General features: G+C 44.2%; 1 protein-coding gene and 1 long non-coding RNA gene across 2 annotated transcripts in view; both read right to left on the bottom strand.

Annotated features, from left to right (window-relative positions):
- Nucleotides 1-11,999, bottom strand: part of LOC306930570 — a 133,900-nt gene extending 121,901 nt beyond the window's left edge. Inside the window, exon 1 of the long non-coding RNA XR_013790901.1 lies at nucleotides 11,985-11,999. This is a non-coding gene — a long non-coding RNA (uncharacterized lncRNA). The remainder of the gene's footprint in view (nucleotides 1-11,984) is intronic.
- On the bottom strand, nucleotides 10,416-11,747 carry LOC306931439 (tubulin beta chain-like; the record flags this gene model as incomplete). The annotated part of the gene is made up of 1 exon (XM_079512841.1): nucleotides 10,416-11,747. The coding sequence occupies one exon, from the start codon at nucleotides 11,745-11,747 to the stop codon at nucleotides 10,416-10,418; it is 1,332 nt and encodes a 443-aa protein (XP_079368967.1).
- Nucleotides 12,000-16,382: the final 4,383 nt, after the last annotated feature.

Genomic DNA, 16,382 nt, shown 5'->3' with positions numbered 1-16,382 from the left:
TGGTTAATGGTTTATGCCAAGCTTTCTGGGTTTGCGTGAACACAAATTAACATTGAAGACAAAAGTGAGGACGCAAATTGTGATTGGTCGGAATGAGTTGATGTATGATGATAAGAGCGCCCCTCACTTCACACGGGTGTGATTTTTTTTGTTCAAAGAAGTTTCACGCGGTAGATTTTATACTTTATTTGGTCAATTACCGTAATCAATTATGTTGTTGCAAAAACAAGCTTGTAAATTAATAATGTGTATAATGGGCTATAATGGGCTCTGTTTCAGTTAGTTGTATAGTTCTAGCCTGGCTAATAAGCCAGACTAATATCACACAACACTGTCGCGGTATATCAGTCTGGGCTGGCTCCACTTGGATTTCATTTCCCGGGGAACATTTTCTCTTTGACGCAATTGGTCAGAGCTACTGTCAGTCAAAGGTCTCAAGCATTGAACGTCACTGTACCAAAGCCCGCCTATATTGCATACCGTGTCCCGATTGGTCCGACCTGTTCTCTGCTGTAGGAAAGAGGCGTGCTACTGAGCCTCGCCAGACCGTAATCCGCTGGTAGGCAACTTTTTTTTGCCAACGGCTGATTCGGTCTGGTTTATTAACCAGGCTAGTATAGTTCACCTTCACTTATCACTCTATGTATCTTCAATAGAATGTTTTTTTCTTCTTCACGAGAGCACAGCATACCAATGATAACAATAATAAAGCTAAGATAATGAGCAAATTAAAATCCCCATGAAGAATTACTAGGCCTATAGCTGCAAATAGCAACATCAGCATGACAACAACAACAATAATAATACAGCTAAAATAATGTGATTATTACAAAATAAAAAGCCCCATCAGGGATCACGAGCAGTTAGACTAATATAATTTGCACCGTCGGACCAATGCTATAGGCTACCAATGGTGCATTAAGGCATATATCCATGTGATACCTTGTTGTATTACATTGTGCAATATCGGTTTGAGCAACAGGTACAGGAATAAATAAGTGTCGGTATACCTTTTTATTTTTATATTTTTATTTATTTTCAAGCGGAGCTGGCAACACCGCAGAGTTCCAGATCCTGATGTCCCGAGTTTGTTTTGGTTAAATAGTCCGCACTCTCACATCGCTATCAGTATTGTCTGTTTGTTTGTTTGTTTGTTTTTCCCCTCTCTTTTCCTGTTGTCCGTGCCCTCATGGCTCCAACGGCTGCCAGGAAGAAGCTGTTCTTGAGCTTTGAGACCTAGTGTCCACCTCATAGACATGAGACCTGTCCACTTCATAGACATGATACCTGTCCACCTCATATACATGAGACCTGTCCACCTCATAGACATGAGACCTGTCCACTTCATAGACATGAGACCTGTCCACTTCATAGACATGATACCTGTCCACCTCATATACATGAGACCTGTCCACTTCATAGACATGATATCTGTCCACCTCATATACATGAGACCTGTCCACCTCATAGACATGAGACCTGTCCACCTCATAGACATGATACCTGTCCACCTCATATACATGAGACCTGTCCACCTCATAGACATGAGACCTGTCCACCTCATAGACATGAGACCTGTCCACCTCATAGACACGAGACCTGTCCACCTCATAGACATGAGACCTGTCCACCTCATAGACATGAGACCTGTCCAGTGTCCACCTCATAGACATGAGACCTGTCCACCTCATAGACATGAGACCTGTCCACCTCATAGACATGAGACCTGTCCACTTCATAGACATGAGACCTGTCCAGTGTCCACCTCATAGACATGAGACCTGTCCACCTCATAGACATGGACCTGTCCACCTCATAGACATGAGAACTGTCCACTTCATAGACATGAGACCTGTCCACCTCATAGACATGAGACCTGTCCACCTCATAGACATGAGACCTGTCCACTTCATAGACATGAGACCTGTCCACTTCATAGACATGAGACCTGTCCACCTCATAGAAATGAGACCTGTCCACTTCATAGACATGATACCTGTCCACCTCATATACATGAGACCTGTCCACTTCATAGACATGAGACCTGTCCACTTCATAGACATGAGACCTGTCCACTTCATAGACATGAGACCTGTCCACCTCATAGACATGACACCTGTCCACCTCATAGACATGAGACCTGTCCACCTCATAGACATGAGACCTGTCCACCTCATAGACATGAGACCTGTCCACCTCATAGACATGAGACCTGTCCACCTCATAGACATGAGACCTACAGTATGTCCACTTCATAGACATGAGACCTGTCCACCTCAGACATGAGACCTGTCCACCTCATAGACATGAGACCTGTCCACCTCAGACATGAGACCTGTCCAGTGTCCACCTCATAGACATGGACCTGTCCACCTCATAGACATGAGACCTGTCCACTTCATAGACATGAGACCTGTCCACTTCATAGACATGAGACCTGTCCACTTCATAGACATGAGACCTGTCCACCTCATAGACATGAGACCTGTCCACTTCATAGACATGAGACCTGTCCACCTCATAGACATGAGACCTGTCCACTTCATAGACATGAGACCTGTCCACTTCATAGACATGAGACCTGTCCACCTCATAGACATGACACCTGTCCACATCATAGACATGAGACCTGTCCACCTCATAGACATGAGACCTGTCCACCTCATAGACATGAGACCTGTCCACCTCATAGACATGAGACCTGTCCACCTCATAGACACGAGACCTGTCCACCTCATAGACATGAGACCTGTCCAGTGTCCACCTCAAAGACATGAGACCTGTCCACCTCATAGACATGAGACCTGTCCACCTCATAGACACGAGACCTGTCCACCTCATAGACATGAGACCTGTCCAGTGTCCACCTCATAGACATGAGACCTGTCCACCTCATAGACATGAGACCTGTCCACCTCATAGACATGAGACCTGTCCACCTCATAGACATGAGACCTGTCCACCTCATAGACACGAGACCTGTCCACCTCATAGACATGAGACCTGTCCAGTGTCCACCTCATAGACATGAGACCTGTCCACCTCATAGACATGAGACCTGTCCACCTCATAGACATGAGACCTGTCCACTTCATAGACATGAGACCTGTCCACCTCAGACATGAGACCTGTCCACCTCATAGACATGAGACCTGTCCACCTCATAGACATGAGACCTGTCCAGTGTCCACCTCATAGACATGAGACCTGTCCAGTGTCCACCTCATAGACATGAGACCTGTCCACCTCATAGACATGAGACCTGTCCACTTCATAGACATGAGACCTGTCCAGTGTCCACCTCATAGACATGAGACCTGTCCACCTCATAGACATGGACCTGTCCACCTCATAGACATGAGACCTGTCCACTTCATAGACATGAGACCTGTCCACTTCATAGACATGAGACCTGTCCACCTCATAGACATGAGACCTGTCCACTTCATAGACATGAGACCTGTCCACCTCATAGACATGAGACCTGTCCACTTCATAGACATGAGACCTGTCCACTTCATAGACATGAGACCTGTCCACTTCATAGACATGAGACCTGTCCACCTCATAGACATGAGACCTGTCCACCTCATAGACATGAGACCTGTCCACCTCATAGACATGAGACCTGTCCACCTCATAGACACGAGACCTGTCCACCTCATAGACATGAGACCTGTCCAGTGTCCACCTCATAGACATGAGACCTGTCCACCTCATAGACATGAGACCTGTCCACCTCATAGACATGAGACCTGTCCACTTCATAGACATGAGACCTGTCCACCTCATAGACATGAGACCTGTCCACCTCATAGACATGAGACCTGTCCACCTCATAGACATGAGACCTGTCCAGTGTCCACCTCATAGACATGAGACCTGTCCAGTGTCCACCTCATAGACATGAGACCTGTCCACCTCATAGACATGAGACCTGTCCACCTCATAGACATGAGACCTGTCCACCTCATAGACATGAGACCTGTCCACTTCATAGACATGAGACCTGTCCAGTGTCCACCTCATAGACATGAGACCTGTCCACCTCATAGACATGGACCTGTCCACCTCATAGACATGAGACCTGTCCACTTCATAGACATGAGACCTGTCCACTTCATAGACATGAGACCTGTCCACCTCATAGACATGAGACCTGTCCACCTCATAGACATGAGACCTGTCCACTTCATAGACATGAGACCTGTCCACCTCATAGACATGAGACCTGTCCACCTCATAGACATGAGACCTGTCCACTTCATAGACATGAGACCTGTCTACTTCATAGACATGAGACCTGTCCACCTCATAGACATGAGACCTGTCCACTTCATAGACATGAGACCTGTCCACCTCATAGACATGAGACCTGTCCACCTCATAGACATGAGATCTGTCCACCTCATAGACATGAGACCTGTCCACTTCATAGACATGAGACCTGTCCAGTGTCCACCTCAAAGACATGAGACCTGTCCACTTCATAGACATGAGACCTGTCCACCTCATAGACATGAGACCTGTCCACTTCATAGACATGAGACCTGTCCACCTCATAGACATGAGACCTGTCCACTTCATAGACATGAGACCTGTCCACCTCATAGACATGAGACCTGTCCACCTCATAGACATGAGACCTGTCCACCTCATAGACATGAGACCTGTCCAGTGTCCACCTCATAGACATGAGACCTGTCCAGTGTCCACCTCATAGACATGAGACCTGTCCACCTCATAGACATGATACCTGTCCACCTCATAGACATGAGACCTGTCCACCTCATAGACATGAGACCTGTCCACTTCATAGACATGAGACCTGTCCAGTGTCCACCTCATAGACATGAGACCTGTCCACCTCATAGACATGGACCTGTCCACCTCATAGACATGAGACCTGTCCACTTCATAGACATGAGACCTGTCCACTTCATAGACATGAGACCTGTCCACCTCATAGACATGAGACCTGTCCACCTCATAGACATGAGACCTGTCCACTTCATAGACATGAGACCTGTCCACCTCATAGACATGAGACCTGTCCACCTCATAGACATGAGACCTGTCCACTTCATAGACATGAGACCTGTCTACTTCATAGACATGAGACCTGTCCACCTCATAGACATGAGACCTGTCCACTTCATAGACATGAGACCTGTCCACCTCATAGACATGAGACCTGTCCACCTCATAGACATGAGATCTGTCCACCTCATAGACATGAGACCTGTCCACTTCATAGACATGAGACCTGTCCAGTGTCCACCTCAAAGACATGAGACCTGTCCACTTCATAGACATGAGACCTGTCCACCTCATAGACATGAGACCTGTCCACTTCATAGACATGAGACCTATATGTCCACCTCCTAGACATGAGGCCTGTCCACCTCATAGACATGAGACCTGTCCACCTCATAGACATAAAAACTCTAGGAGACTGTGCCCTATATATCTTGTGCCACCCCGTATCCCTAAACCTACTGTATTTGGATTGCATTTTAAAATAGTACAAATAGCTGCTCTACAAGCTGACAACGTGTCGATGTAGTTTGGTTATTTTAAAATGTTTTATAATAGTACAAATAAAAGGCAAATACGTTTAGGGATAAGGGCACCCCCGGGTAAGGGGTGGCGCAAGATAAAGCCCTGTACTGTATCTGCACAATGCATTGAAGAAGAAGAAGAAGAAGAAGAAGGTGAAGAAGGTGAAGGTGAAGAAGAAGAAGATGAAGAAGGTCAAGAAGGTGAAGAAGGTGAAGAAGAACCTGTAGGCCTTCTCGCAATTTGGTGTTGGGGGAATTTCTCACTTGAACTGAGTCAATGGGTCCCTAGACATGAAAAAAAGGTGCTCGTCCGCCATAGTGCCACGAATGGCGCAATGGCCACATCAAATACGGCCTCCATCGGCTATGATGAAAATACAACTTTTTTGTTTCTGGGTGTATTTGCACATGTAATTCTTCCATTTTGTGTGAAATTCATTTCTGATACTATTTTAATCATTTATGGTGATATTGACCTTGAAATGTCATTAACGTCTCATTAACGATCATCTTATCATTGAGATATCAATATAAATCTTTTTATTCAATAACTCAATTACGATTTTTGTTTTTACTTTCACTTTTATTGTATTTCTCGTAATCATTTGTTTTATTTATTATAACAAAAGACATGAACATACAAATATAACAATTCTAAATGGGTAACAAATTTAATTGGGTGCTTAAATTTGAATATAAGTCTATGCCGAAAACAATGTGGTATACAAACAAAATAATAACACAAAATGAAATAACACTTTTACTCAAAGTGCACAATTGTGTGCATGCCAGTTAGTGGTCTAAAGGTCAGACCTAAAGCAGATCTACAATGCGCTAGACCCCTGGGAGATGGAGTCTGTAGGGGAGAGGCACCATGGTTGTAACACTTTGCACGTTTCACTCTTTTACTCAGAGATCCTTTTATCTACATATGTAATATTTTCAGGCAACGGACCTACACATGTCTGCTACCATAAACCGCTTCAAGTTTTTCAATTGATGAAACAGGTCGGGAGTTATTAAACCGAACGTGGACACTGTTCCAGTGTTACATTTGCTGCGCATATATAGGATTAATTGTAACGGCATGAGCGATAAATGTAACACTAAAAATAAATAAATAAACATTCATCATTTTCAGCTTAAATCAATGATTTTTTATTGAAGAAACTCTTTAACATTGTGTTCATACCATGGATGTAAGAAAATGTATCAAACATAAGGGAATTATTAAATATTACCGGGTGTACCAGTTTGACCGTTTGAGTCAGTTCAATGGGAAAATACATTGATTACACAAAAAAGATAAAACGTTTGATTGATTGAGTTGTACAATGTTATACAACCCTAAACTAATTTAGAATACACTCTATATATGATGATGGTATGAAATGGTATGGCGTGTATTACAATTGAACCACTTTGCAAGTCCTTCTTTGGCGTTGCTTACAGACCAGAACGAACGTGCATTGTGTCTAAACACGATGCAAACTAATGAAGAACATAAGCATGCAGACATCCATGTGGATTTTTACTCACCAACATCAAAGAATAAAATTGTAGCCCACAGATACTCCAGAAAAATGTTACGCATTTTGAGAAAAGCCAGTTTTTCGCCAATAATTCCCAGTAGGATGAAGGTAAACACTTGAAACTTCCTTGGCACGTAGAGTACGTTTCTGTACACATACTGACGCAATGACGTCATGATGACATTGACCAATCAAGAGATAACGTGCATGTTACAACCATGACACGTTACAACCATGGCGGCTCTCCCCTACCCGTTACAATGTGCTGGACCCCTGGGAGATGGAGTCTGTCCCCGTTACAATGCACTAGACCCCTGGGAGATGGAGTCTGTCCCCGTTACAATGCCCTATAGACCCCTGGGAGATGGAGTCTGTCCCCGTCTCAATGCACTAGACCCCTGGGAGATGGAGTCTGTCCACGTTACAATGCACTAGAACCCTGGGAGATGGATTGCTGAGGGTGGAGCGCCACACCTACCATCAGCTCCCAGTACTTATACCGCAGGACTTGCCACTTGCAAGCCATGCTACTCATAGGTTGAGTTTGCGGTGCGGTAATTCATAGGTTCGATCGAACCTATGAATTTGTGGTCCAATGGCGAGAGCTCTACCGACTGAGCTACCTGGACACAGTGCTTTTAACCCTGTAAGCATTCTGAGATTCGTGATAATGTTAAGTGCTTTATAAATAAAATGCATTATTATTATTAAATGGGGCTTGTTGATATTGCTACTGCTACTATTGTATATAATGTTGCTATTGCCATTCTCCATGGGGATTTTTCTTATCTTATTATCGTTATTGTTGGTATGTAGTCCTGTGAAAAAGATAATATAACAAAAGAATACATTCAAATAGGTCATATTTAAGCAGCGGTAGGGGGTCATTGCTGAAATTACATTAATTTATAAATAAAAATAAATACGTACGTAATGAGTAAATCAAAAATACGAGTAAATTAACCTAAATTAAACAATAAACATTTCTGTTTTTTAAACATTTTTTTTTGTGTGGCTTTCGCCTTTATTTTGTATATTTTATGGAGGGACAGACAGTAGGCTGACAGGAATTGGGGAGAGAGATGGGGGGAAGACATGCAGTAAAGGATCGGGAGCCGAACCCGCGGCACACTGCCAGACTGGATTGCCAGCCAAGGTGCCTGGACCACTGAGCCATGGCCCAGAACAATAAACATTTCTAATACAAATGTGTAAAGGGGAAACCGTGGAAAATGAACGTGAACTGCAGTTGCACATGCAAACAGAGTTCCCCGCTATAGAGGCTGCCCATTCCAACAAGAAATAGAAGTTCAAGCATTGAGTCAAGTAAAAACACAGTTGATTTACATGTTGGTTTTAAAAGCAGCGACCGGCAGAGATCTGTGCTCCGTGGAGCACACCTTTGTAGTTAGCGGTAATAACAAAAGGCCTCGATCTGGGTCTTATCAAAATAAAACAACAAGATCTACTGACCTTGTGACTGAAATTTCTAAAATAAGGCGATACAATCTCGACCCCCTGAGTGAACATTGGTAAAGTAAAACAATAACATCTACGGTCCCTTGAATGAAAATGTCTAAAGTAAAGCAATAAAATCTACGGTCCCTTGAATGGAAATGTCTAAAGTAAAGCAATAAAATCTACGGTCCCTTGAATGGAAATGTCTAAAGTAAAGCAATACAATCTACGGTCCCTTGAATGGAAATGTCTAAATAAAGCAATAAAATCTACGGTCCCTTGAATGAAAACGTCTAAAGTAAAGCAATAAAAATCTACGGTCCCTTGAATGAAAATGTCTAAAGTAAAGCAATAACATCTATACTGTCCCTTGAGTGAAAATTCTAAAATAAAGCAATAAAATCTACGACCCCCACGTGAACATTGTAAAGTAAAGCAATAAAATCTATGAAGTGAACAATGTAAATTAAAGTAAAGCAATAAAATATACGGTCCCTTGAGTGAAAATTCTAAAATAAAGCAACAACATCTACGCTCCCTTGAGGGAATTATTAATTATTATAAGGTCTTGTGTTCCTAAATTTGTAAAAGATTAATCCCCAAACTCTACACCTGGTTATAAAAACACAATAACTGACATCTACTATTAGCATCGTATGTACGGTTGATGCTCCATTGTCTACCCATACGTGTATCACCCCCATCATGTCACCCCGTCTCTCACATGGCTTCCGTGTCTATTTTAAGGGTTTCGGCTATTACTAAGGATCGGTGTCGTGAGTGGTGGGGTAACTCTAGCCTACTCGAAGGCAGACGGGATGCCGTAGACTCTACAGCATAGAGGATGGTGGCAAAAAACTGGCAATGAATGGGAGTAGATTGGGGGGCAACGGCCTGGAAGATCTGGGAAAGAGATGGGGCAACGGCCTGGAACATCTAGGAAAAGGATGGGGCAACGGCCTGGAACATCTAGGAAGGGGATTGGGCAACGGCCTGGAACATCTAGGAAGGGGATTGGGCAACGGCCTGGAACATCTAGGAAGGGGATTGGGCAACGGCCTGGAACATCTAGGAAGGGGATGGGGCTTAGAGGACAGGCGGTAGAAGCTCGTCTGTAGAGGAGAGAAGGAAGATGGAGTAATCTTCGGGTGAGTTAGACAAATGTATTAATTATATTATTAGTATTTAATTGGAAGAAGGGAGAAGTTGGGAGAACTTTGTTCATTAACTCTCTCATCGACATCTCTTAATGTGTTCATTCTTGGCAATCCAAACATCCACGGTTTGCGCAATATCTGTGAGGATTTTGTGGCCGAGTCCATGGTCTCTCTGGTGTTCATCGCCTCATCCTGTAGCTCTTTTGGCTTTGCCCCGTGGCAAGATATTCCATAGGGTCATACTTTGGCCACTTTGTTAGTCCTTCAACGATGTCCCGAGATGGTTCTGTCTGTTTGTCTCTCTCTCTCTCTCTCTCTCTCTCTCTCTCTCTCTGAAGGTCACTTATCTCTGAAGCTAGTTCTTTCCTTTTCATATGATTAATATTATTATGACTATTATTTATTATATTATTAGTATATATATTAGTTATTAGTTATTAGTTATATATTAGTATTATTTGATTTAATATTTGAAGTTTGGAAGGTTTAATTTTAACCCATCACAGGTTTACGGGTTTACACCCGTTAAAATGTTTGTTGTTTAGGTACAACAAACTCCTGTCATTTATGTATATATTATATGTATGGTGAACCTTATAAATTAAAGTTAACCTTAAAAACCTTATAAATTAAAGTTAACCTTATAAAACATTGCAAGACTGAACGAAACATTTTGCTACGCGGTTCAACTGAATGCAGGATTTGGTTCAGTCATATTCCTCCTCTTCGTCACCTTCTCCGTCCTCCTCAGAGGACGCGTCTTGGTATTGTTGGAACTCGGACACCAGGTCGTTCATGTTGCTCTCGGCCTCCGTGAACTCCATCTCGTCCATGCCCTCGCCCGTGTACCAGTGGAGGTAGGCCTTGCGGCGGAACATGGCCGTGAACTGCTCCGAGATGCGTTTAAAGACCTCCTGGATGGCCGTGCTGTTGCCGATGAAGGTGGAGGACATCTTGAGGCCGCGGGGCGGGATGTCACAGACGGCCGTCTTGGCGTTGTTGGGGATCCACTCCACGAAGTAGCTGCTGTTCTTGTTCTGCACTTTGGTCATCTCGGACTCCACCTCCTTCATCGACATGCGTCCTCGGAACATGGTGGCGACAGTCAGATAGCGCCCATGGCGCGGATCACAGGCGGCCATCATGTTCTTGGCGTCAAACATCTGCTGGATCAACTGTGGCACACAGAGCTGCACGTACTGCTGGCTACCTCGGCTGGTGAGCGGAGCGAATCCAAGTAGGAAGAAATGCAGCCTGGGAAAAGGAATCATGTTTACAGCAAGCTTCCTTAGATCGGAGTTGAGCTGCCCGGGGAAGCGCAGACAGGTAGTCACTCCGCTCATGGTGGCAGAGACCAGGTGGTTGAGGTCTCCGTAGGTGGGCGTGGTGAGCTTGAGGGTGCGGAAGCAGATGTCGTACAGGGCCTCGTTGTCGATGCAGAATGTCTCGTCTGTGTTCTCGACCAGCTGGTGGACGGACAGTGTGGCGTTGTAAGGCTCAATCACCACGTCTGACACCTTAGGAGAAGGCACAACGCTGAAAGTGTTCATGATCCTGTCCGGGTATTCCTCTCGGATCTTGCTGATTACCAGAGTACCCATCCCTGACCCGGTTCCACCTCCCAGGGAGTGGGTGAGCTGGAAACCCTGGAGGCAGTCACACTTCTCTGCCTCCTTCCTCAACACATCTAGGACAGAGTCCACCAGCTCTGCTCCCTCAGTGTAGTGGCCCTTAGCCCAGTTGTTACCAGCGCCGGTCTGGCCAAAGACAAAGTTATCTGGTCTGAAGATCTGACCAAAAGGACTAGACCTTACAGAGTCCATGGTGCCTGGTTGCAAGTCTACCAGTACTGCCCGAGGAACATACTTTCCACTTGTTGCATGGGTGTAATAGACGTTGATTCTTTCCAGCTGTAGATCGCTGTCCCCGTTGTATGTCCCGGTGGGGTCGACCCCATGTTCGTCACTTATGACCTCCCAAAACTTGGATCCAATTTGATTGCCACACTGGCCAGCTTGCATACTTACAATTTCCCGCATTTTCTCGAAGTCCAAAACAGATAATTAATTAAATATCGCTAACTATACTAAATATTTTTATGTATATGAGACTCCAATGTTTGTCCCTCACTCCTAAATCTAAAATGTTCTAGCGAATGGTTTGACGGAAAGCACATTATATAGCTGACCAAGCACTGGTCTGACGTCACACACAGGACAAACATAAAGCTGGGATCGCTTGACTAAGTACGGAAAGGACCGATACGTCACTCGGACCGGCAATTCCAGCTGGCAGATCTGTCACACACTGGACAGGCAAATCTGCTTGTTACTTGCGCAACCAGAGAGTGTGCTGTGGTCGGCTGGACTGAAAGTGGTATGTATGTATGGTTATAATTGGCTTTTGATGGTGACGTAATTAAGATATGTTTCAATGTTGGGTGGGTAAAAGATAACTTGGTGGTCCCTTATTGGATGTTGATGGTGACGTAACTAAGGTACGCTTCAAGGTAGGTATAAGGTCAATAACGGGTCTAAAGGATTTAGAACAGCAGTTGTAATAGACATTAGTTAGTAGCAGTACTTGCTTGCTCTGCTTGCACACAGGTAGACCATAACCTACCTGTGTGCAAGGCGCAAGTTTGCACCTCGACAGAGTGCATTTGTAGTTAAATCTAGGTTGAGGACTGTAGGCTGATAAGGTAGGATGTTCACCGCCACAGAACGGAAAGCACTGCAGAGAGTGGTGCGAACAAACAGCACAGCGCATCGTGGGAGGGTAGCTTCCCCCGCTCCAGGAAATACATGAGATACGTCAGGGACATCCATCACCCCAGCCATAGTCTGTTCAAGCCACTGCCGCGCCCACGGCCGGGCAAACGTTACATGAGCATCAAGAGCAGACTCTTGAACAGCTTCTATTTGTCAACAATTAGACTGCTGAACTAGGTCTGGTGACACGCACAGACTGAACTGAAATTGTCTTTTGTTTTAATCGTTTACCCGCCAGGAACATAGGAATATTAACACGTAGAATCTTGTAGCCTGCCACAAACGGAAAAGCCGTTTTAACAGCGATGTATTCATTAATGCATGTTTTAATACGATCGTATCGAAATCTACCGTCCGTTAGCTTTGTTATGCTTCTGACACAATGGGCGCGGCCATTTTGAAAATGCGCGCGCATCCACTAACATTGCCGGCTCTGTTTTCAGACGGCTTTATCTCACAGAAGCGACATTGCAGAGGACGCTTTGTCCCAGACAAGCGTTTTCAACGGCCTGTAGCAGGCGCTGTGATACTCGCGGTCCACCACCGACCGAGAGAACGAGCACCAGCTTCGTCAACACACACGGAATGGTTTCATAGTAAAATGCGATACGGATATTTGGCTCTTCAAAGTAAGTGTCACGCGTAATTAAACCATGGCAATACGCAATCGAGGGATTAATTAATGGCGGCAGGCTAAGAGTTAATAGAGACTCCTTTATATTATACATTTTATTATACATACATCAACATTTATGATCTTTATTTATTTTTATGCATACATATTGTATCATGTACATGTAGTCATGTACTACGCACTTTATGTTTTTCTCTCTCTATCTTTTCACTCTAATGATGAGCCTGCACAACCAAGAATTTCACTCACGTTACTTTTAAGGTGATGTGACAATAAAGATTCTATTCTATTCTGATTCTATTGTCAGGCATTGTACAGGCTGATTCTATTCTGTTGTCAGGCATTTTACAGGCTGTGGTATGAATGTGTGGTCTACAGAAACAAAAGACATAGGATGGAAATAATAATCATTATACAACAGGTCGTTTCGAGGAAGCGATCTGATTGGTTGATGTAGCCATCTAGCTGTGCTTCAACGAGCATGATGGAACACCTAATCAAACATAAAAATCTGCTGCACTGTTCTCCCAGAGGGTTAGGGTTAGGGTTAGGGTTAGGGCAACTGGGTTGCTAATATGCTGGCGAGTTTCTTGGAACACTTTTGGTCTATCTGTCATTAAAAGATTATGATTTTTTTAGCGAATATCTTAGTTATAATGACATCGAGTTGACATGCTTTTTTAAAGGGGAACTGTTGTATAATCGCAATATTACACTCGAGGTCCGTGCTTCACAGTCATTAATGCACTTCTGCGCTTAGTTTTGTGGATTAATTTACCTTCAATGCGTGGCCCCCTGTGCCCCCCACAAAATGACCGGAACTCCCACCACGGCAATCAATTAATACAGTTGCTACCTCCCCCTGGCCAGCCGGGGCGCCTGATGGAGGGGAAAGGAACTGGTCGGAATAACGTGTTCCTTCCACGCGCAGCGCGCAACGTCCGGCCAGGGAAATTCCCCCCTGTCAGGTGAAAAGAAGCAGCTTGGACTCCTCATGCATAGAAGGAGGCATCAGGTCAGTCTGCTGCCCCCCCAGTTTGGCAGAGGAAGTGTAGCACCCAGGATTACATTAGATAATTGGGATAAATCGTGGGATAAAAAAAAAAAAAAAAAAATGAATACAGTTGCAACCACTATATTAATGGCAAGTATTTCATACAGCTTAAGTTAAAAAAATCGGAACTATCCCTTTAAGACACATGCGTGGCCGGTTAAGACCAAGCCCCCAGTGAGGCTCTCCAACGTTGAAGCACTCGGGACCCTAGTGGTTGGAGCGTAAACTGCAGGCGGACCCGTGGATTCATGACGAGGAAACCCCGTGCAGCTGGGCTTTAACATTGAGCGCTCGGTTGCCCTTCCGCATTTGCCAACCAAAATTTGGTTGGCAAATGTGGAAGTAGAGGGTTCTTCCGGGTGCTTCAAAATGCCACTGAGCAACTTCCACTGAAATGCATGGCGGGGGTCGGGGCTATCGCGCCGGTTCAGTCTCTATCCTTCTTTATACTCTATGGTTAAGACTCAACCCGTGGCTCCCGACATGTTGCCAGTTAAGACACATGGGTGGCCGGTTAAGACTCAACCCGTGGCTCCCGACATGTTGCCAGTTAAGACACATGCGTGGCTGGTTAAGACACATGCGTGGCCGCCTGGCCGGTTAAGACTCACCCGTGGTTAAGGTTTGTGGTAGGGTGTCGGACTAATGCCTGTCGGTTAGTTAGTTAGTACGCCGGTGCGCCCTTATCCCTAAACTTCTTTTTGAAAAACATTTTTTAATTGTTCAAATAGCCGATCTACAAGCTCACAACGTGTCGGTGAAGAAAACAGCATGGGAGAGGCTTGTTTCAGAAGAACGCTCATTAGTAAATTACCACATAGTTCAGGCTATGTTTAAACACCTTGAAGCAAAGAGATAGTGAACATGGAATATTGATCAAACAACCCTGTCATACATAATACAATAACTATCCTTGTCTGCGGAACAATGGCGCCGCCTTCTGGTTGAAAGCTACCACTGCGCACCATCCCAGTTCCATTATAACTGCAGTAGGCTACTAACTAGATGCTACAGTCTATAGGTCCAAAAATCTAATAAGTAATACCAAAACTTTAATACTGCAATGAAATAAATAAACAATGCAATTAAATAAATAAATAATACAATTAAAGAACTATTTTTGTATTACTTTATTATATATTTTTTGGACTTGGGACTTCCATAGCAGACAGTGTAGTTTGGGGCCATTCAGATTCACGTGAAAACATACTGTAACGTGATAATACTACACTTAGGCTACACCTCAATAACAGTTGAACAGTGACATGACGTCCAATTGGAAAATATGTTATGCTAACATAAACACACCTAAACAGAGTGTAATGTTTATTCATGTGGGCAGTGGGCTATGAGGATGCATTTTGATCAATTAAAATTAGCTTTATTAGCATGAAAAAACATACATTGCCAAAGCAAGTGTCAAAATATAGCCTAATAGAAAAAGTTGAAAATGGGGAAGGTTGGATACACAGAAAGAACAAGAGCCACAGTGTGTACAGATTATTTGTAACCCCACATTTTTCATTTAACAGTAAGCTAGAAAACCACTCTGACAACGTTCCCTTCCTCAATGCTCCACCAGGAAGCAAAGAACGGTCATCAATGGCAGTGGACGTATGAACTTAATCATTATCCACTGCCCGCTTCGCGCTCAGAAGGGAACATCACGACTCTTCATCGTGGTTAGCGAGACCAAACAGTTTAGAAACTCATTTCTCAAGTTGAAAACTATAGAAATGATCCCTGAAAGTATAGTCTTGCCGTTAAAACGGGCGCGAGGGAGAGGTGATTCATGTGAACGTCACTACCATTAACGGTTGGAATCATAAATACACCAAAATGTCACTTGGATGGTCTATGGTTTAAAACGGCCATTCTTTTACACAACACACATTGAATGTGAGCACATCGACAGAGAAAGCCGTTTAAAGTCAATACTTTGATGTTAAAATGTCAAATATGTAACACTACCCATAATTCACTGCGGGCGAGCGACGAATGACGCATGAATCATATATGTAAGACGGTAAGACCCCGCCCTCCTTTGGGACCACAGAGAGCTCTTATTGGTGGACAAAACTGCGCGTTTACGTAAATGCGAGGGGGCGGAGGCTACAGCTGCGAAAACATTGCAGATCTACAAGCTCACCACGCCACGCGCAACGACGCGTTGTGAGCTTGAAGATCAGCTATTTTGTTTTGTTTTTTTGCAACA

The sequence above is a fragment of the Electrona antarctica genome, assembly GCF_951216825.1.
Source record: "Electrona antarctica genome assembly, chromosome: 10".
In the NCBI taxonomy this organism is placed as follows: domain Eukaryota; kingdom Metazoa; phylum Chordata; class Actinopteri; order Myctophiformes; family Myctophidae; genus Electrona; species Electrona antarctica.
The sequence above is the reverse complement of the archived record's forward strand: the minus strand, read 5'-3'. Positions and strand labels throughout refer to the sequence as shown.